At 34.4% G+C, this 22,373-nt stretch overlaps 2 protein-coding genes across 2 annotated transcripts; both read right to left on the bottom strand.

The window, feature by feature from the left end:
* Positions 1-17,790: 17,790 nt before the first annotated feature.
* On the bottom strand, positions 17,791-18,642 carry LOC107016594. Its single transcript, XM_027916564.1, has 2 exons — positions 18,412-18,642; positions 17,791-18,270 (listed from the first exon to the last, which is right to left on the bottom strand). The coding sequence occupies exons 1-2, from the start codon at positions 18,640-18,642 to the stop codon at positions 17,791-17,793; spliced, it is 711 nt and encodes a 236-aa protein (XP_027772365.1).
* Positions 18,643-18,740: 98 nt separating this feature from the next.
* Positions 18,741-19,214, bottom strand: LOC107016593. Its single transcript, XM_015217015.1, has one exon. It carries the CDS (start codon positions 19,212-19,214, stop codon positions 18,741-18,743), a length of 474 nt encoding a protein of 157 aa, XP_015072501.1.
* Between the last annotated feature and the right edge of the window lie 3,159 nt (positions 19,215-22,373).

Raw genomic sequence — 22,373 nt, 5'->3', positions numbered from 1 at the left:
TTCTAAATATGCTAACCCAATAACAAATCAATAAAATATTCTTCATCGGTTTTCGATTTATCGATTTTTGATCATTATCGATTCGATTTTTGATTTACCCAATAAGAAAATCTCTGTAAAATACTATATGTCTTCTCATTTCTCTAAATGTTTTGATATAGTGAAACAAGAAATATAATGAGAAATTACATCAAAAAGAAAAAATATAGTACGAAGATTATAATTACATATTACCACCAAAACATAGTATGAAATTTTTCATGTTAATCAAAATATAAACCTTTACAAACTCGTAAATGCTACAACCTACAATTACAAACTAAAACTAAAATAAAATAGTCCAACAAGACTTATAGTAAAACTAATATAAAATAGTCCAACAATACTAATACTAAAATTAAAACTAATATCAAATAGTTACTACTGTGAACCCCTTACCTTTAATCTTTAGATTTTGAGTACATAGTAAAAATTAGTAAAGCGATCTAGTGTAAAGTTGGTAGAATACTAATTTTTGATATAGTTATAGTGTCTAATTATATGCTAAATTATTAATATTTAATAATTAGGAAAGATAAATTAATAATTTATTACCTTCTAATTGGGTTTTCTATTTACCCAATAACCCAATAGTAAAAATCAAAATCAAACCAATATCCCAATAAATATTTTTTATAAACCCATTAAAAATTTAAATAACTCAATAACCCAATAATTTTTTTCGATTCGATTTATCGATCAATTCGATTTTTTCACACCCTAGTACTAAGTCAGTTTCTTTAATTCATTTTTCTTACACTTTGAAAATGTCAATTTCCAATAAATGGACACACATCCTTCTTTTATCTTATTTACTTGAAGCACGTCTCTCCATCCCAATACCCAATAGAAGTAATAGAGTATACTATTTAGGTTGTTCAGTTCAAAGAGTTTTAAGAGTTTTACCCAACTTTTTTAGTTAGATTTAATTTATGCACATGCAAATCAATCTTTTACTTCACTTCATTTATTAATGGGATCCTGTCATTCACGTTTTTACCAATGAAACATTTAGGATTCATTTGATTTGAATTAAAGTTACCATAAAATTAGTAAGGTGGAATGGTCTAGGAGACCCTTGTATTTGATTCTGTTTATATATTGGATTCTTATACTTACTATTTTGTAACTTGACCCTTAAACTTGATGAAACACAATATATTAAACACCTCTGATCATTGACTGAACACACATGACATTAGTATTGCTGACTTAGAACGATGCGTGATTCCACGCGTTTTAAAGCAAGTATGTATAAAATTAATATGAAAAGAGTATTAAAATTTAAAACATAAATAAATAAATAAATAAGGGAGTCATCTTCTTCAATCCCATCATTGCCCCCACCCCAACCAGATTACATATACCCATTTCACTTCTTTCCTTCTTTCTTTGGATTCACCCACCATTATCCTTGTTGTTTTTCTTAACACCCCATATACTGTACCACCCCTAAATATTTTCTCAATGTTCATTCTTTTTGCGGCAAATTAATTTCCCCCATAGTTTTTTCGTTTTGCCATATTTATTTTTTTTAAATCTCATTTTTGTTTGTATTTTTTGGTTATTGTAAGTACAAGGTATTGAATAATGAAAAATTGTATTGATAAGCTTGATGAAGATTAAAGAATAACAAATGAGTTTTGTAAAGTTATGAAATAAATTGGGGTAATGCATAAGTACCATCTTTGGCCTATGTGGCACTATCTTGTGGACCCAACGCGGATAGACATTTTTTTTCAAGCTAGTGTCACGTAGGCAAAAAAGAAGTAGAAATTACTTATAAAATAAGTTCAGGGGGATAATAGGACCTTAGTATAGTATAAGTGTGTCTCTGGATTTCGGGCATATATTGAGGGGTACTTGTGCATTTTCCCAAATAAATTGGATATTTTATAGAGATTTGTTGGGTTTGTGTTTGTGAACCAATAACGTAAAATTCAAGTTAAATTGATAAGAATTATATCCATTTAACATGAATTTATGGTCAATTGGAGAGAGAAATGGAGAATATAATTAAATTTACTGGTATGCTTTTTATTTTTATTTATTTGTCTAATTTTTAATTTCTCATGTGTCATTAAAATGACATGAAATACTATGTGTATATAAGTGTATCTCACACACACACCTAGGATGAGAAAAGGGTCTAAAATATTGTCTTTTGATAGTTAAAGGGTTTATTTTGATTGAGTGATTGATTTGTTATATTAAAAAGGGTTAATGCACAAGTACCCCCTCAACATATGCCTGAAATCTCATAGACACACTTATACTATACTAAGGTGCTATTACCCTCGTGAACTTATTTTATTTATAATTTCTACCCCTTGTTGTCCTACGTGGCACTATCTTGTGGGCCAAATGCTAATTGGCGTCTTTTTCAAGCTAGTGCCACGTAGGCTGAAAAGGGGTAGAAAATTACTTATAAAATAAGTTCAGGGGAGTAAGAGGACCTTAGTATAGTATAAGTGTGTCTCTGATATTTCGGGCATAGGTTGAGGGGGCACTTGTGCATTTTCCCTATTAAAATTAATACTCCCTCCATCACTATTTAGTTGCAAATTTTAGAAATGACACACATATAAAGAAAATAATAATGATGTACATAAAATTTTATGGAGGAATCATTGAATAAATTCGATCCTAGCTTTACTTTAAGTTCTAGCTTAAATGGAGTCTAGAGAGAACTTCGTTTGATCTTGGATTTTGATTTTGAATAATAAATTCTAAATTAGGTTTTTGGCTTATAAACTAACTTAATTTACCTAAAAACACCTAAAATAACTTTACATAACTTAATTAGGACCTTAGGTAAATTTCCCAAAACATCATTGCCTTGGCCGAGACAAATGTGGAAAGTTGCACGTGTCAATCGACAATTCCAATTTACTCGTCGTTGATTGGACGAGGGAGCATCCTGCATGGATGTTGTTTTGGTCAAATCCTCCATTTTTTGGGTCTAATCTCCCACCACTATGTGTGGAGCCACGCCCCCAAACAACGGGGTGTCGTTTGATCAATGGGACATCGATTGTGGGCGTCGTTTGGGACTGTCTTGGCAGTTTTATTTCCAAGGTTTGGGTCCTCCTCAAGGATCCTTAGGGAGGTCCTTGGCCCGTACGTTTCGACCTTTAATAGATTTATTTATATGTTAGGGTCCTCTCCTATAAATTTAGACATCAAACACTACATAAAACATGTCAAGGTATACTAGCACACATAAGCCTAGTTATCGCACGTCTTGGTCATCCTTTGACGTTTAACTTCCAAACTCTACAAACTGACTTCTAATGCTATAATTCACCATTTTACTCCTTAGTAAATCATGACACATATGTTAGGATCTAGTTTAACCTAGTTCATATTGAGGGTTGTTAAAAAAACAGATCCTTAAAATTATGTATTTTAATAACTTTAGTAGGTCATTTGGTGTAAAGGATAACATTAAAAAGTTCTGAGATTAAATTATAGTTCTTCTTAATTTGTTATTTGGTTGTCATGTCAGAGATAATTTATCATCGGATTAATAACTAGTACCGGGATAGTTATCCCTTTCCTTGGATGGTATAGTAATCTCGAAATAACTTATCCCAGAATAAAATGACTAATGACAAAAATATCCTTTGAACACGTTTCATACATTACTTTTCATATTCGTGAAGGGTATTTTTATAAATATATGTTGTTCTTAAGATTTACTCTCTTCGTCCCTAATTACTTGTCCTTTTTTTTCTTTTATAGTTGTCCCTAATTATTTGTCCATTTTGATAAATCAAGAAAGTAAAGTTTTTTACCTATTATACCCTCAATTAAATGACGAATTACTTTGAAAAATGTAAAACTTTTAATCCACCTTATAATTAATAGGGGTAAAATAGTTAACTCTTTCCAAAAGCTTTTCAAAAACATTAAATCATAGTTTGAATTCTAAGCATGGGTTCTTGCATGAAAAGGTTTAAATTGTTATTTTATGGATTGATCAATGCTAATTGAGTATTTTAAGATCAAAACTCCTATGAATCCATGTATTCCTTGAATTCCTATTTTTGGCTCTAATGTGGGTGACTTGATCATGACTTAATTATAGTGAATTCATGTGTAGATTGTATTGGACTATTGAATTATGTATTGATTGATGTTAGAATTGTTCATAGTCTACCTTATAATGTTGTTATCTATATTAAGTGTTGATGGATCATTGATATAGGGAACTGTAGGCCTATTCTTGTATTCAGTGTAATTGTAAAGATCCTTTGTTATGTAAATTGTATTGGAAAGGTTAAGGGATGGTGACTATGTCTATTGGAAGGTGCTGAGTTGACCTAATTACTTTGTTAAGCACTAAATTGATATTAAATTGTTGTCGTTTGGTATGGTCCACTTATGGTGGCGGTGTTTACTTGTGTTTACATGTTATGAACATGGCCTTGTCAGCATTATTATGTGAACTATAGTATGATCATATATGTTATATGTGAAAGTAATAAGTGAAGGTACTCTTGTATTGTCTATAAGATCTTGCATGAATGATATAGTGATGTGATTGAATATACTTCTTCTCTAGTTGTTGATAAATAATGATGAAGGACTAGGGAGAGCATTTAGAGAATAATGTGGTATCTTGTGTAGTAGACTAATTATTCCTACTTGGTACTTGAATTCTATTGAATGAAAGTATAAATGAAAGTCTAGGATCGATAGACCTAAATTGGTGCCCTTCTTTGAATGATTAAATGAGGTCTTCTAAAGTTAGTTTTAAACCGGTAGACCTAAGCATGGTGGCCCTTCTATATGAGTCTAGAACTCTAAGTGAAGGTAAATAATGTTAAACTTTGAATATGAAAAGTTCAATAAGAAGCCTTGAAGTGAAAGACCACAATGATATCCTTCTTGAGTGGAATTATTGACTTAGGGGTAGGTTGGTTGGAACAACATGAAACCATCTATAAGGATGTGATAAGAGTTATCCTAATAAGTCCTTGGTTGGTATCCCTAGTGGACACATCCTTGGAAGAATTGTATATTGAGTTGGTAGGACTTAGTGATGGTGCCTTCTCTGATACACTAGGGAATGATTTACTCTATGAGAACAAAGGCAAAACACCGAGAGGATATACCTGTGGTAGTAGATCTACTTTATATGAGACTAGAGTACAAAGAAACCCTTGATACCCCTTAACCACGTGACAACATGGAATGATTACTTTTCTACCCTTGAAAAGTAGAACACCTTCCACGGTGTGGTGTCCCTTGTGGTTTATGTCGGTTAGTGTCTATTCTCATCATATGGGATGAGCATTCTAGTATTGGATAAGTTCTACAAAGTGTACATAGTGGAATGGGACGCTATATAAACATGACACAACTAGGCTTTGAATGTTCTAGGATGAGTTCCCTTGGTCCTCCAAGACCATTATGTGAAGTCCTCTAATTGATTACTAGTCTGTTAAATGGCTTAATGAGTAATGTTGACTTAGTAAATGTCAATTGAATAGTTAGGTTCTTATCTCTGGTGAATTTGAGAATCATCTAGATGTGCTTGAAGAGGGTGTATAGACGGTCTCTTCTTGTCTTACTTAGGTGAATCTTAGAGAAAGCTTAGGTAGGGGATCTAATATAAAGTAATGAACAGGCTTAATTGATGAATGTTGAAAAATTCTAATATGTGATTTTTGAATTGTATATGTCTCTTAAACTCTTATGATGAAGATTTCATATGTCTAAAAGTAAATGTCCTTTTTTGCATGGTTTTCTTCCATGTTCACCATACTTAGTGCATTCAATGTGCTAATTTCATATGTTTTCTATTTCTACAAGTGTAGGTGGCAAGTGAGGATTCTCATAGAAGTTGAAGCTTGGGAATAAAATTCTCAGCAGAACAACTCAAAAGATAAAGAAGTATCGTTAATCTCTTCATGCTCGTTCCAAGCTCGAAGTACCATTTGTACAAATAAGAATCCCCTTTGTTACATGATTTCTTCTTCATATAGATAGATATAGGATCTATGGGGCAATTACTTAGAAGTACATTTTGTGCTATCTCAAGATCGGTATGTCCTCATATGTATGAGGATATGACTTATGTTTTGGTTTCCTTTTTCAATGTCTTTGTAATAGACTATTAGTTTCTTTAAAATTGATGTAAGGGTTGTGACCCTATGATATTCTATGTGTCTATGATGGATATGACGAGACTTAGTTCTTTTTTATATTCTATAAACATTTTGAATATTATGATAAAAAATTTCATTCGCACCACTTTTCATATATATGCGATGAATGATGTCTAAGGGCTTGTATAAGACCTCTGACAGGTTGAGTACGATGTGTGGTGACAAGGGGGGCTCTCGATTCGGGACATGTTTTGCCATAGATTTCACAAGTAATATTTAGGAAAAACTTTGGAAATTATTGTTTATCCATATAATTTGTCATTATTTTGTAAAAATTTTTGGCAAATAACCCTAATTCCCAAATAATAGAAAAAAATAGTATATGAGTCAGATCTTATTATTTGGGAGCTTTTAAAATTTTAAATTCTACATCAAACTTTGATATTTTGTAAAAACACCTTGTATAGTAGTTGGATGTGTTGTATTATATAAATTTTTACGTGCACACCAAAGTAGTGATGGAACATTCAGTGAATACGAAAGTGATGATATGATTTTTTATGAAAATGACGAATAACCAACCCAGAGTAATAAAATCATATACGAAATGATGTTTGTTGCACTCACTTCGTACAATCATATTGCTCCAGTATCATGTACACTACTTGTTATTTGCTGCAAAGAAAACCTAATTGAATTGTTGAACGAATCTTGTTATGTTGATTTTTCTCTCTAGCTATGTAATACAACTTATGGTTAGTTTTTGATAGTTTCTTTAAAACATATGGGTATAAATCATACTTCTAAAAAAAGTGCAATATTTCCCAACTATTATAGCCAAACACATGGTGAAATTTCATCCAAATAATATTTAACAAATATATTTAAGAATCCATAAAAATTTCTAGCTAAATATCTTGAAGCATGTGTGTCTTTTAATCATGCTGATATGATAACATATCTATATTCACATCAGATGTTAATTGTCATGTCAGTTTTAATTAAATAATATCTTTTCTTAAGAGAAATGTCAAACTCTTCAAAACTTTCTTTCTTGATTTCCATTCTTGTTTCTTCTTTTCCCATATCTTTCATCTATTTTGCTATTTACATTTATTCTTATCATTTTTTTTCAAGTATATTTTTTACATAGAAGAGGAATTCGCAACAAGAAAAACTTTGCTATGATATTTTATTATAAATTTTACTTTTTTAAAAGTGGTTAGAAGGGATTTAAATGAAGTATGATTAAAAAAAAGGAGATCGAATAATGAGTCACTACAAAAGAATTCATCCAAAATTCTCTACATAAATTGAATTCAATTTCAACAGAATCAAACATATGTTTTTCATAAACTTATCTAAAATTGACATCTATTTCACATTGAAGATGTAACGATTTGTTTCATTGTTATAGAAAAGTCAACAGGAAAAAATTTTGGGCTAGAAAACTTTTTGGTAGTAACTTGGAATTTTCCAACCTATTTAATATTTGGATGAAATCAGACTCAGTGAGGTGTAGATAAATCTTCTAACAATTATAATGTCTAATTATGAATATGATCATGTGAATAGATAACTAGGACGTTAAACAATACATATGAATTTACGGAATAGAATTCGAGTAAGTGGAACTCCCGAAACTGATTTTACCATGAATGGATACATTCTGACTGTCAAGGGATGAAGGTGTGTTCTGAAATAGGGGTTAAAATTCTTAAATTTACTCATTGTTTCCGTGCAAACCGCTAAGGAAGAATTTTTCCTCTAGAGCATAACACCTCAAAAACCAGGCCTGGATTTTTCTCTTCAGAAAGTTACCTGAAGTAGTGAACTACGATAGAGTTCACGGAACGTGATAGGGTACACGGTCTGTAGACCTTCCTCAGGTCTGGAGTTAAACTCCAATAGGTCCCCATGTCAGACCATGGACTCCATTGCGGACCATGGTCTTGACAACCGGCAGTGGTAGTGTTCATTGTACATAACCAGTAGGACCGCAAACTATCCCTAAGACACCCCCTCGCCCAAATAATTACCATGGGGACCTTTATGGTTCGTGGTCCTGAAGACGGGTCATATGGGAGTCCGTGGAGCTTAACTAGTATACCCCTATAACTAGGTCACCGAACCTCAACCCAAGTGAGGACCAAAAGGACCATCATAGTACGTGGTCCTCCACATGGGCTGTAGTAGGGGCTCGTGGGACAGATCCCTGAACCCCAACTCCTAAACCAAGTGCAGACCACGACCATCTTCACAGTCCGTGGTCCCTTTCATGGTCCATGAAAGTGGTCGTTGTCAACCCATCAACAGTTTAAGTTAGGGTTTTTTGGTCTTTTCCCCTATTTGTTGGAAACCTAAATTACGTTGTTTTAACCCTTAACTTTTGGTTTTGGTCAATTTTACCCTAGAAACATAACTAGAACTTACCTGAGTAAGATCTTTCATCAAAACTTAGAAAATTAGAACGCTAGAGAGGATTAACTAGTCAAACAACCCTAGTTCAAGAACGCGACAAGAATCCATCAATCCATCCCTGAAATTGAAAGATTTTTCTGTGGAATTTGTCACCAGGTATGTGAGATTTTACTAGTGGGTTCCTTTCACCCAGTAGGTCTCTAGATTTCAGTTTCATTCTTGATTCCCTATTATCAACTAGACCTAGGGTTTCTATAACTTCAACAGACTATCATGAATTAGTTATTTACATTCTCCAAATCAAGTTATCATGTTATTACTTTGTTTCTTGCATGAGTTTCAGAACCCTAGTTATGTATTTCTTTATTTCTTGAATTACAAATTCTAGTTCAGATATTAATGTGCATTCTAATTTACATGTCAATTTTGAGATATCTAGTTTATCATAGAAATTCAATCATAATGTGTTAGTCATTTAATCTATTGGGAGTAGCATAATATCGAGTTGGACTAGGGTAAGGCACCCTTATAGTCCCAAAACTATAAAGCCGCATAGGTTGTAAGTCCCCTTTGTGGCCATCACTTTAGTGATCACGTTAGCATGCCTCTACATATTTGGATGGGAGTATTGGGTCCTCTTGATGGGGTGTATAGATCGGACTCCATATTTAGCTCATGTGATTTTATTATTGGTTATTATTAGTTCCCATAGTTCAGTAGGACTCTATTTTATTGACCAAGTTTCAGTTCAACATGTACAACTTGGTCGTTGCATTCAGTTTACTTATGTTCAGTATATTAGTATCTTTATCGTGTCAAGATTATGTTATTTCTTTATTGATTTGTTCAATTATATATTATTTCAGGTTTACTCTATATTTCATGCTCAGTACCTTTCAAGTACTGACGCATACTCTACGTTACATCTTCTCGTGATGTCGATTCAAGTACCCAGCATTCAGATCACACATAAATCAGTTCCCGAGCTTTAGTTCAACAGCATTAGTGGTGAGTCTTCATTGTCTGAGGACTAATGACATGTTTATATCTACCACTTTTAGTCTTTAGTTTAAGTTTTACTAGATCTAGTTGGGGCATGTCCCAAAATTTCTAGTCAGTTTAGAGGCTAATCTTCAGACATTGTTAGATACAGCTAAGTATTTGAGTGTGATATTTCTCTTGTATTAAACTCCTAGATTTCATATTAAGTTTTAAGTATATGGGTATTCCCCATCATTTCAAACTTACTTTATGTTAACTTCCGCATAAGTTATTATTATTCTTAATATGTTCATCTTATGCCTGCAAGGTTATCTTGGGGTCACTTGTGATCCTAGGCCCCGTGTTCGCAACCAGGGGGTATCTCGTGGCGTGACAGGGCATGACAGGGCAGGGCCGCTGTATCTAGGTGAGGACTGTTGTAAAGAGACAGACACGACTTAAGTCGGAAATAAATCATAAAATGTTTCATTTTGTACTTTTTTGACTTCGGCAGCTAAGGAACAATCCTAGGCGAGTTCTTGACTGTTTTCACCACTCTTTAGAATAAATGTATGGTTTTCACTCCTAAAATCCATTTTTTGATATGTAACATGTGAATTCATGGGTAATTATTGTTGAGGATGAGTTTCGAAGTTGTTTGGATGGTGAAAAAAGTCTTAATTTGGGTGTTGGATCAAGTTTCGACCTAGGGTTGATGTTAGTGTTTATATTCGTGGTAATTAAGTTCTTTTTATTGATGCCAACATTATGTTGATTGTTTGTAGACTAAGAACAAGAGGAAAGAATTCGAAAATGGAAGAATCTAGTTTTTTCGGGGATTCAATATTTCTTCGAGGTAGGTAATGATTGTGATTTCATGTTAGTGTTATATATATTTGATTGCTTCATTATAATGCATGTACGCATATGAATGTTACAATATTGTTCACACTAATCGTAAATGAGGATAATTTAATAATTGTATGACTTAATGTACATTGTGGTTGTGATTGTGGCTTGTTTAATGGATCGGGTGTTACGTTCCAACACACTAACTTGGATAGAGTGCCACATTCCGGTGCATAAATGAGATCGGGTGTCACGTCTGTCACTCTAATTTGGATCGGGTACCACATACCAGTACACTAACAGTTTGCGTATGGGTTTTGTGTGAGGACCAATAACTTGATATAATCGTATATCTTAATATTGTGAAATTGTATGTTGATCGTAAGTGATATTGATATTGTATATGTTCGATGTATAATAACTTATATATGTTGCACTTAGTGTGATAACTGTGTGATCCTATCAGTACACTTTGGTTGTGTATTGATACTACACTTTCTCTTTCTTTGTTGAGTACAGGGCATCTTCAAGCAGCTACTGACATACCTCGTTTAGAATATCAATAATCATCATCAAATTCAAGGGTGAGCCAGTTCTTTCGGGCTGCCGTGAGTTCTTTTTTGGTTTAGTCAATTTATTTTGACTTAGACTAGTTCGTTAGATAATTCTTCTGTTTAGTTTGGGTTCTACCCATTTATTTAGACTATTGGTTATTTGTTAGAGTTTTGGTACATCAACTTTCAGGTTTTATGCGTTATTTCTGCAATCAGTTGTTCAACTTTTGGAGTTTATGGGAACTCTACTTTAATTCTGCATTTAAACCTGCTTCCTTATCTTTATATGCGTAGTTTAATGGTTAGTTGGATTCTAGTAATGGTTCTTCCAACCCTTTGGATGTCAATCACGATGGTCTGGGTCGTGACAAAAGAACATCCTTTTTTGTTTACGAACTCTATATTTTACCCAAAAACAAAATAGTATTTTATTCTCCTAGTCATTCTAAAACTTTCAAATGACATGAAAATATGAGAAGAGATAGAGAAATAAATGTATGTAAGAGTATGTCACGACCCGAGAGCACCCCTTAGTCGCGACACGATGCACTTGACCTCAAAGGTGTCTCATACAAGCCTCTTAGCATTCATTTGTCACATAAGCAATAAAAATAGTGCAGAATTAAAACTTTTTTTAATAAAGTCAACAATAGAAAACTCTTGTATAAAACGTAGGAATACAAAGCCTCAGTATAGTCAACTTAGACACCACATCAATATCATAGGGACACGACCCTTTACAATCAAAAAGAAACTACTAAGAGTCTTTTACATCAAAAGAAAACATAAGAACTCTTCGTCCTTGAATCCATGAGGACGTACCAAGTCTTGGAGAATAATCTAGGTCCAAGCCTTCAAATATAGAATCCACTAGCAACCTCAACCTACACTTGTAATAAAACATAGAAGACGAATGGGGTTAGTACAATTAAGCACTAAATATGAGACCATGAAAAAAACATACTAAAAGGGGGACATTTTTGTTGAAAGTCATACTTTTATGTCTTTTGGTAAAACTTCATGAACATTGAACAATAATAACATGATATAAGTCAAAACCAACATACAAGTCACAACATCTCATTTAAACCATTACCTTTATCTTTTCACCGTCACCTCAATAATCATGATTCAACCTATACCAACATGCAATACATGAATATTTACATTAAATAAAGCATTTCATCATATTAGGACCTCTATCTAAAGTTACCCTAAGACACCTTTAAGCAAGACATAAAGTGGCAGCCCGTACTACCTCTCCATACCTCACCTAAGTGTTCCTCAAGGCCACATTTAGACAAGAACCTTTACACTCCATCATGACATACTAAATAACTCATTTCATAAATATAAGAGATATATGCATCACATTATAGGGACATTATTAGCTTCATTTAGAGGACTATCAAAATTAGTCAGCATCTTCAAAGTTTACTCGTGTCATGTGTAGATAGCATCCCATACTATTACCTACACGTTGTAGTACCTATCAAGTAAGTAGAGTGCACATCCCACATGATGGGAATAGGCATTAACCGACATAGACCATGAGAGATAAATCACGGAATCTAGTGTTCTATCCCCACAACGTAAAAAGGTGTTCTACTTGACAAGATTAGAACTAATACATGTCCTATATAGGCACATAGTTTATGGGATATCCAAATATGTTCATTGGACTTTCACCTTAATCGTTGCAAAGAGACACCATCTTAACCATATCTACTTGGTGCTTAACCTTAGTTCCCATAGAGTATTTGCATTCACAATATAAAGGTGTGATTAAGAAGGCCACCAACATTAGGTCTACCGACCCAAGACACATACACATGAAGGACTCCACCACCATTAAGTCTACCACATCAAGGTATAAGGGATAGCTCATTTGATCTTCCTTAGAAAGTGATACCACCATTAGGTCTACCGCTCCTAGGTACATAATTTCACACAAGAAGGAGTCCACCACCATTAGATCTACCGCTTCAAGGTTATTCGTTCACTTAGGGTTCTAGACTTATGATTAAGGGCTACCAACTTTAGGTCTACCAGTTCAAAACATGGTATAAATTGCCTTAGTAGTTATTCATAGGAACGCTACCCACCTTTGTCACACCCCTTTTTCGCGCAGCGGCGTAAGGATTTTTCCAATTTAAATGACGTTATTAATTAGGGGATTATTTTAATTTTTTCAGAGTCGCCACTTGGAATTGAGTTACGGTGTTCCAAGTCACCTTTTTTGTTTAATCCCTAATCAAAAGGAAATGACTCTTTGTTTGGTATGCGAACCAGTTCGGGTAAGGAATTCTACAGACCGATGGGAAAGTATTAGGCATCCCTCGAGTACCGTGGTTCTAGCACGGTCACTTTATGGACTTTTATGACTTAAACTATTTTTTTGAATATTAAATTGTTAAAACAAATGTATTTACCCTCATTCTTTAATTTATTTAAATATATTAAAACTACCTTATTTTATTAATCTATGCCCTTTAATTAAAAATATATATACGCATATAAATTAAATCAAACAAAGCAGAATAAAATAAGATATTCTTTATTGTACTTTTTCTTTTGTTATTATTATTATTTTTAATTTTATTCTATTTTTTTACGTTTCTTTTTTTTCTCTTTTTACCTTCTCATCTTTTATTATTATTATTATTTTATTTTTTTTTATTTGTTATACTTTCAAGGTTTTATTTGTTTTTTTTAGTATTATTCAACTTAATTTTTTTTCAGTTTGGACAAAGAAACTTTCAAAAAAAAAAATCTTTCCTCCTCAATTGCATGTTTTTTTAATATTATTTTTATACTTCTTTTTCTATTATTTATTTTTTTTCTGTTCTCTTTTCCCTTTTTTTTTATTATATTCTTTCTCACAATTTATTTTTTAACTTTTCCTTTTTCTTTTTATTATTATTATTATTTTATTTTTTTTCTTCTGTCATTTTTATTCAATTTTTTTTACGTCACTAACATTAAACAAAAATTCTACTAACTAAAATTAATATATTTACATAATAGCTACACATGTTATCATTATAAACTAAATATTAAAAATTAAAATGACTTGGACAATATTTTTACTTAAATATAAAATAAACTATGGGTTTTTTAAATATAAAATAAATCACGGTTTGTTATAATAATTTCACACTAAATATAAGTATACAAAGGATCTAAACATAAAGTTGATATGTACATTTTAACATACTTCAAATAATAACATCAATAAATATTAATGGTTTAAACACATGCGAAATTTAACAACTTCAATATATTGCAATCCATTCTCGCATTATCATGACATAAAATCAATACAAAATAAAATTAAGTAATACCTCTTCTGGAAATTATTTCACGAAAAGAAAGAATTTAGGAGCCACGAACTTGAAACCTCGAAATCCACTATTTTTAGTTGTGTTTTTCTTTGTGCGTGTGTTTTTCGGGAAAAAAATGAAAAGTTTTCTTTGTTGTTTCTTCTTTTTTTTCCTTTCCCTTTTGGTTTTCTTTTTGCTCTTCTCTTTTCTTCCTTTTCTTTTCTCTTTTTTTTCCTTGTTCTTTTCCTCTTCTCCCTTTCTCCTTTCTAATTCTCGTTCCTCTCCTTTTCCTTTTTCTTTTTTTTTTGTTATGTTATTTTTATATAATAATAGAGGGGGTTGTGGGTTAGTTTTTTGATAGTTTTTCATGGAAGGTGGTGGTAGTGTAATGGTATGTGGGAATGTGGTAGTGAATAGTGATTAAGTGGGGTAATGGGTAGGTTAGTATTATTAATTTTTATTGTTAATAAATACTAATAATAATAATAATTACTAGTTATTTTGGCATTGATAAAAAAAAATATGAAATAGCTAAATCAAAAATATAATGAAGAAAATATTAAAATCAATTATTTATTTGCTAAATTTTGAATAAATTAAAAAAATAAATAAATGTAACTTAAAGGGTAACTCTATTTTTGTTGTTTTCAAATCCTTTAAAATAAACTTATTAAATAAAATATCTACTTTATATTTAAAAAATATTTAAGCTCTAAAAAGGGTATAAAACTTAAATTCGGTCAAAATTACGTGTCTACAGTTTGCCCCTCTTTGACTAGAAACACGAAGAGTTTTCAGACAAATAAGTAGACAAAGTGACAAGTTTTGACCGAACTCTTATTTGAAAGACCAAAATTTATGTGACCGAGTCCTTATTTTGGACAGCCTACATATCCCAGGTTATAAAGGAATCAGGTCACGTGTAGTTCAAGGAGATGAGGTGATGAGTTGGAGTTAAGTGAGGTTCCATCGAGGCTCTAGATCGCGACTCTTAAAAAAATATAAAATTGAAAGCTAATAGTGAAAAGAAAAACAAATGTACAAACTTCTATCCATGCAGCTTTTCTTGAATCTTCACTTGAATTTTGACTTTAAGATATCATCTTGATTTTTTGGTGAATATCTTAACCTAGAATTGGAATGGAGGCTGAACTTGCCAATTAGGCGGAACTTTTGACATTCTTCAAAAATGACAATTTGAAAAGTGCTCTTGAATAGTTGCGTGTTTTCTTGATCAAAAGTTGACTAGTAAAAGATGTGAGGAATTCAGGCTGCTACATGCATTGAGGAAGCTAATTATAACAATCATGGAATTGATTATTCTAAAAAAAATTGAAACTTTGTTCTTAAATTTAAAATCCATGTCTCGCTTGAGGAAACCTGAAAACCACCACCAACAAAAGATAAATTTTTGCCCCAGTTTTCACTGGAAAAATTTTGTGAGTTATTAGCAAATATAAATATAAAACATAAACTCCGACTAGGAAGTGTTTATTTAAGGAGAAAATAAAACTAAAAATCTAGACTAGGAAGTCTTTATCCTGTGAGAAACTAATCTAATCCCATTATTCAAGAGGGTCCTGTTAGTCCCATTATCCAGGAGGGTCCTGCTAATCCTATTATCTAGGAGGGTCCTATTAGTCCCATTATCCACAAGGGTCCTGCTAGTCCCATTATCGATAAGGGTCCTGCTAGTCCCATTATCCAGGAGGGTCCTGCTAATCCATTATGAAGAGGGTCCTTCTAGTCCCATTATCCAGGATGGTCCTGCTAGTCCCATTATCCAGGAGGGTCCTGCTAATCCCATTAATGAGGATGGTCCTGCTAATCCCATTATCCAGGAGGGTCCTGCTAATCCTATTATCTAGGAGGGTCCTGCTAGTCCCATTATCTAGGAGGGTCTGCTGGTCCTATTATCCATGAGGGTCCTGCTAGTCCCATTTTCCAGGAGGGTCATGCTAGTCCATTATGAGGAGGGTCCTTCTCGTCCCATTATCCAGGAGGGTCCTTCTAGTCCCATTATCCAGGAGGGTCCTATTAATCCCATTATCAAGGAGGGTCCTGCTAGTCCCATTATCCATGAGGGTCCTGCTAGTCCATTATTCATGAGGGTCCTGCTAGTCCCATTATCCAGGAGAGTCCTGCTAATCCCATTATCCATGAGGGTCCTGCTAATCCCATTATCCAGGAGGGTCCTGCTAATCCCATTATCCAGGAGGGTCCTGCTAGTCCCATTATCCAGGAGGGTCCTGTTAGTACCATTATCCAGGAGGGTCCTGCTAATCCCATTATCCAGGAGGGTCGTGCTAGTCCCATTATCCAGGAGGGTCCTGCTAATCCCATTATCCGGGAGGGTCCTGCTACTAAAATTTTCAACAAACTAATAATGCCAACGAAACATTGTGAATGCTATCTTCATTATTTGGCAGTTCCTTCAAGGAGAATAATAATAATAATAATAATAATAATAAAAAAAAAAAATAAATAAATAAAATATTCCAACATTCAAGTAATTGTTGTTTTGATATATATTAGCCAACTTTCATTTAATATTTCACAAGTCTTCAATGTAGGGTTTCCATTTCGCTCGCTGTAGACTAGGTTGAACATCTAGGTTCCTCAAATCTTCAATCTTGAAATGACTTGTGTCCCTGCTTCAACAAAGAAAATTCGTGAGTTTGAAAAGGTGGTGGACTCTTTTTTCGATGAAGACTCTTTTTTTTAGTAAGAAGAAGAAAGAAACACTTATCTGAGTGTGGGAGCCGAGTCTACTGATCATGCCATGCAATTTGAATTGATTTCCAGACTTGGCTATCCAATCTATTCATCAACCATTATTGGTCATTCAATCTTGATGTTAAATCCCGACACTTAATAAATCTATAAATAATTTTGAACCCTTATACACTTTGTCATATTCACGAAGGTCTTTGCCGCTAAAACTCTATCATGTTAATTGCTCCAACTCACGTCCGCCTTATGGTGCATGCCAGAATTTTCACCAATAAGACTCTCTTATATTCAACTCCTTTTCGCCTTACGGTGCCCACGCCTTACGGTGCCCACTTAGGGTTTTTACCAATAAGACTCTCTCATTCTTATTTCTTTCTACTCATATTTATATTATGGTGCCCATTAAGGATTTTTACCTACCCTTAACCAACTTACTCTCGACATATCAAGGGTTGATGCAAAGACTTTTTTTTTATTGACTTTAGATGATGGGGTTGATTTTGAGCTTTGAGATGAGAAAGCAAATGAATAAACAAACGAGTTTTGCCCAAGTATACTACAATATGAATTTTTGGATTTGTATTTGGTTGAACCGAACCCAACATTAGGGATGCCTACGTATCTTGCCGAAACAAGAATCAGGTCGAACGTAGTTCAGGCAATTTGGGTTTTTTTTTTTGAAAAGTCAAGGAAACAGCATAACCAAGAGATACCATTGAATCAACCCTTGAAATGTCGAGCCCAAGCATAAGGGTTTCTAATGTCGAACTCAAATCATTTGTAATATCTTTTCACAGCATCAGTATTGACGACCGTTTCTGTCACTTTTCCTTCTATATCTGCTAAGTAAAGAGCACTATTGGGTAATACCCTTTTAACAACGAATGGTCCTCTCCAATTTGGAGAAAATTTGCCTTTGGTTTCAGCATGATGTGGCAAAATGCGTCTCAACACTAATTGACCCTCTTCAAAATGTCTGGGACGCACCTTTTTGTTGTATGCCTGTGCCATTCTTTTATGATATAATTGTCCATGACATACTGATGTCAGACGCTTCTCATCAATCAAACTTAATTGCTCTAAATGAGTTTTGGTCCACTCATCATCATCAATTTCAGCCTCCACAACAATTCCTAAAGATGGGATCTCAATCTCTGCAGGTATAACTGCCTCACTCCCGTATACCATTGAATATAGGGTAGCGCCCACTGACGTACGGACCGTAGTGCGATAACCCAACAAAGCAAAAGGCAACTTTTCATGTCATTGTCCAGAACTTTGCACCATCTTACGAAGTATCTTTTTTATATTTTTGTTAGCAGCTTCTACAGTCCCGTTTGCCTTTGGGCGATACAGAGTCGAATTTCAATGCTCAATCTTAAATTGGTAGCATACCTCTTGCATTAAGTGGCTGTTGAGATTTGCGGCGTTATCAGTTATAATCACCTTTGGAATACCAAACCGACAGATGATGGTGAAATCGATGAAATCCACCACGACCTTCTTGGTCATTGACTTGAAAGTTACTGCTTCCACCCACTTTGTAAATAATCTATATCCACCAAGATGAACCTGTGACCATTCGATGCTTTTAATTCTATCGGTCCAATCACATCCATTCCCCATGCCACGAAAGACCATGGAGCAGACATTGCATGCAACTCAGAAGGGGGACAATGTATCAAATCACCATGTATTTGACATTCATGACATTTACGAACAAATCATATGGAATCCCGCTCCATGGTGAGACAATAATATCCTGCTCGAAGTATCTTCTTGGCTAGAACATATCCATTCATATGAGGTCCACAAACTCCTGAGTGTACTTCAATCATGATTGTGGAAGCCTCTTGAGCATTTACCCACCTTAGAAGACCTAAATCGGGTGTCTTCTTGTACAGTATGCCTCCGCTTAAGAAAAACCCCCTTGCTAGTCGTCGAATAGTCCTTTTTTGATTACTGGTTACATCCGACGGACATTCTCCAGACTGAAGATATGTTTTGATATCATGAAACCAAGGCTTACCATCAAATTCCTCCTCAATCATGTTGCAATAAGCATGTTGATCACGAATTTGTATGTATAAAGGGTCGATATGAGCGCCATCAGGGTGTTGGAGCATCGAAGATAAAGTGGTCAATGCATCTGCAATCTCATTGTGCACTCTGGGAATGTGTCTAAACTTTATCGACATGAATTGTTGACAAAGACCTTGTAAACAATGTTGATATGGTATGAGCTTTGGGTCTCGAGTTTTCCATTCTCCTTGAATTTGATGAACTAGTAAGTCTGAGTCTCCTAACACTAACAATTCTTGGATNCTCGAGTTTCCCATTCTCCTTGAATTTGATGAACTAGTAAGTCTGAGCCTCCTAGCACTAACAATTCTTGGATGCCCATGTTAACAGTTAACCTCAGGCCCAAAATGCATGCTTCATACTCAGACATATTATTAGTACAATAGAATCTAAGTTGGGCTGATATAGGGTAATATTCCCCAGATTCAGACATAAGAACAGCACCTATTCCAACTCCTTTCCTGTTAGAGGCACCATCAAAGAATAACTCCCAACCTTGATTGTTATCGTGAATAACTTCATCGATACAAGATATCTCCTCATCTGGAAAATAGGTTTTAAGTGGTTCATATTCTTCATCAATAGGGTTCTCAGCCAAATGATCTGCCAATGCTTGAGCTTTCATTGCAGTCCGCGTTATATACATAATGTCAAACTATGTGAGCAATATTTGCCATTTCGCAAGCCTGCTTGTGGGCATGGGCTTTTGAAAAATATATTTCAATGGATCCATACGAGAGATGAGATAAGTAGTGTAAGATGAAAGATAATGTTTAAACTTCTGTGCTACCCAAGTTAGGGCACAAAACGTTCTTTCAAGAAGGGTGTACTTCGCTTCGTAAACGGTAAACTTCTTGCTGAGGTAATAAATGGCCCGCTCTTTCTTCCGAGTGTCATCATGCTGACCCAGTACACAACCAAAAGAATTATCCAGTACTGACATATACAATATCAAAGGTCTTCCCGGCTCGGGAGGAACAAACACATGGGGATTCGATAGGTAGTTCTTAATTCTTACGAAAGCTTCTCGACATTCTTGGGTCCACTCGACTGTGGCATTCTTTTTCAACAACTTAAAGATAGGCTCACAAGTTGTTGTGAGTTGAGCAACGAATCTGCTGATGTAGTTTAACCTTCCTAGAAGGCTCATAACCTCAGTTTTGTTCCATGGAGGTGACAATTCTTGAATTGCTTTTATTTTTGAAGGATCCAACTGGATACCTCTTCGACTGACTATAAACCCCAAAAGCTTCCCCGATGGAACTCCAAATACACATTTTGCAGGATTGAGCTTGAGATTATACCTGCAGAGCCTTTCGAAGAATCTCCTTAAGTCTTTCACATGATTTAACTGTTTTTTAGATTTAATGATAACATCATCCACATAAACTTCGATTTCTCTATGCATCATATAGTGAAACATGGTTGTCATTGCTCTCATATAAGTCACCCCTGCATTTTTTATCCAAAAGGCATAACACGATAACAATATGTACCCCATGGAGTGATAAAAGATGTTTTTCTACATCTTCATCATCCATAATAATCTGATGGTAGCCCGCATAACAATCCACAAAAGATGCAACCTCATGTTTAGCACAATTATCCAATAAAATATGGATGTTAGGCAAAGGAAAATCATCTTTTGGACTTGCCTTAATTAAATCACGATAATCAACACACATTCGAACTTTGTCGTCTTTCTTAGGGACGGGTACGGTATTGGCTAACCAAGAAGGATATTGAGCGACTAGAATGACTTTAGCCTCAAGTTGTTTTGTGATCTCCTCTTTAATTATTACACTCATGTCGGTTTGAGTTTTCTCAACTTCTGCTTTATCGGAGGAAAATTAGGATCAATTGGCAACTTGTGAACAACCATGTCAGTGCTTAATCCAGGCATGTCATCATAAGATGACGCAAAAACATCTTTGTAATCAAACAGGGCCTTGATTATATCGTCTTTTTGATGTCGAACATGTACACTTATCTTAGTCTCCTTAATAATTTCCTGATCCCCCAAATTTATCGTCTCAGTTTCACTCATGTTTGGATTTGACTTATTTTCAAAATGATTGAAATCCCTCCTTACTTCTTCAAATACTCTGTCTTCATCATATTCGATTTCTTGACTTATTATTTCAATATTAGGTCGAAGATTAGATTGGATATTAAGATCTGGCAAAAAATTCTGCATGCATGTCATATCACTAGAATCAGCATAGAAAGAATTGTATAAAAGAAAACGAACAAATATATTAGACTGAAATGAAGATGCAATTACATCCTATTGAAAGGGGAAATATAGAGTTTGAAATAAAACGACGAGATAAAATCCAAATTACAATCCTTGAATGAATTGGATGACAAAAGAAAAAACAAGATAGGCTACCAAGACTCGTCTTCAACGGGGAGAGGGGTGGCCTCCCAATTGTTTAGCTTGACATCAGGACCAATGAATTGCACATCTTTGTCGCTAGTGCCTTTTCCGAGTTCCACCATATCAACCTCGACAAATAAATCTTGAAAATAGTTGATCATTTCTTCGCTTACTTTCATCACTGGCTCTGGAAAAGATGATTGATAAGATTCTGTTGCGCAGGCTTTTATGAAAGATTTGTAGATTGGTTGTATAGGCTTGGTAAGGGACCATACATCTCTCTTATGCTTATTTGCATTCATTTTGTCCTCGACTCTAGGTTGGTAGCCTAAGCCAAAAGTACCGATGCTCTTTCGTAGACTCACTGGATAAGCTCTCCCTTGCAAGCAGATTCCTAAGCTTTTACCCGGTCAAACCCATGTTTCAGCAATTCATTCACCACCATTACAGACGCGATGGACATCTTTGGTTTTGAAATGACACTCCCCTCGGGGACATGCTCAATAACCAGTGCCTCAAAATCTTGATAAACCAGTGCCTCATTCTCCTTATTCGCCTTGATAAAAGGGAAGAAAGAGTCTTTGTAGATTGACAAATCCCCCTCACCATGAACAATCACTTCTTGTCGGTCGTATTCAAACTTAATTATTTGATGCAACGTTGAGGGGACTGCTCTAGCCCTATGCACCCATGGCCTCCCCAACAATAGATTGTAGGACGCATTGATATCCAACACTTGAAAATTCACAGCGAAATACACAAGGCCTATGGTTAGTACGATCTCTATCTCACCAATGAAATCTGTTTTTGACCCATCAAAAGCTCTAACACATACACTGTTGGGTCGGACCCTTTCAGCAATAACATTCAATTTCTGTAAAGTTGATAAAGGACA

The sequence above is a fragment of the Solanum pennellii genome, chromosome 4 (assembly GCF_001406875.1).
Source record: "Solanum pennellii chromosome 4, SPENNV200".
NCBI lineage: Eukaryota > Viridiplantae > Streptophyta > Magnoliopsida > Solanales > Solanaceae > Solanum > Solanum pennellii.
The sequence above is the reverse complement of the archived record's forward strand: the minus strand, read 5'-3'. Positions and strand labels throughout refer to the sequence as shown.

Excerpts from the sequence above, each read along its gene's own strand:
- LOC107016593 (XM_015217015.1), bottom strand. The coding sequence starts at position 19,214 with ATGTCGATAAAGTTTAGACACATTCCCAGAGTGCACAATGAGATTGCA.
- LOC107016594 (XM_027916564.1), bottom strand. The coding sequence starts at position 18,642 with ATGGGGAATGGATGTGATTGGACCGATAGAATTAAAAGCATCGAATGG. Across the intron at positions 18,271-18,411 it reads ACAGCCACTTAATGCAAGAG|TTGCCTTTTGCTTTGTTGGG; the intron begins GTATGCTACCAA and ends TGACATGAAAAG.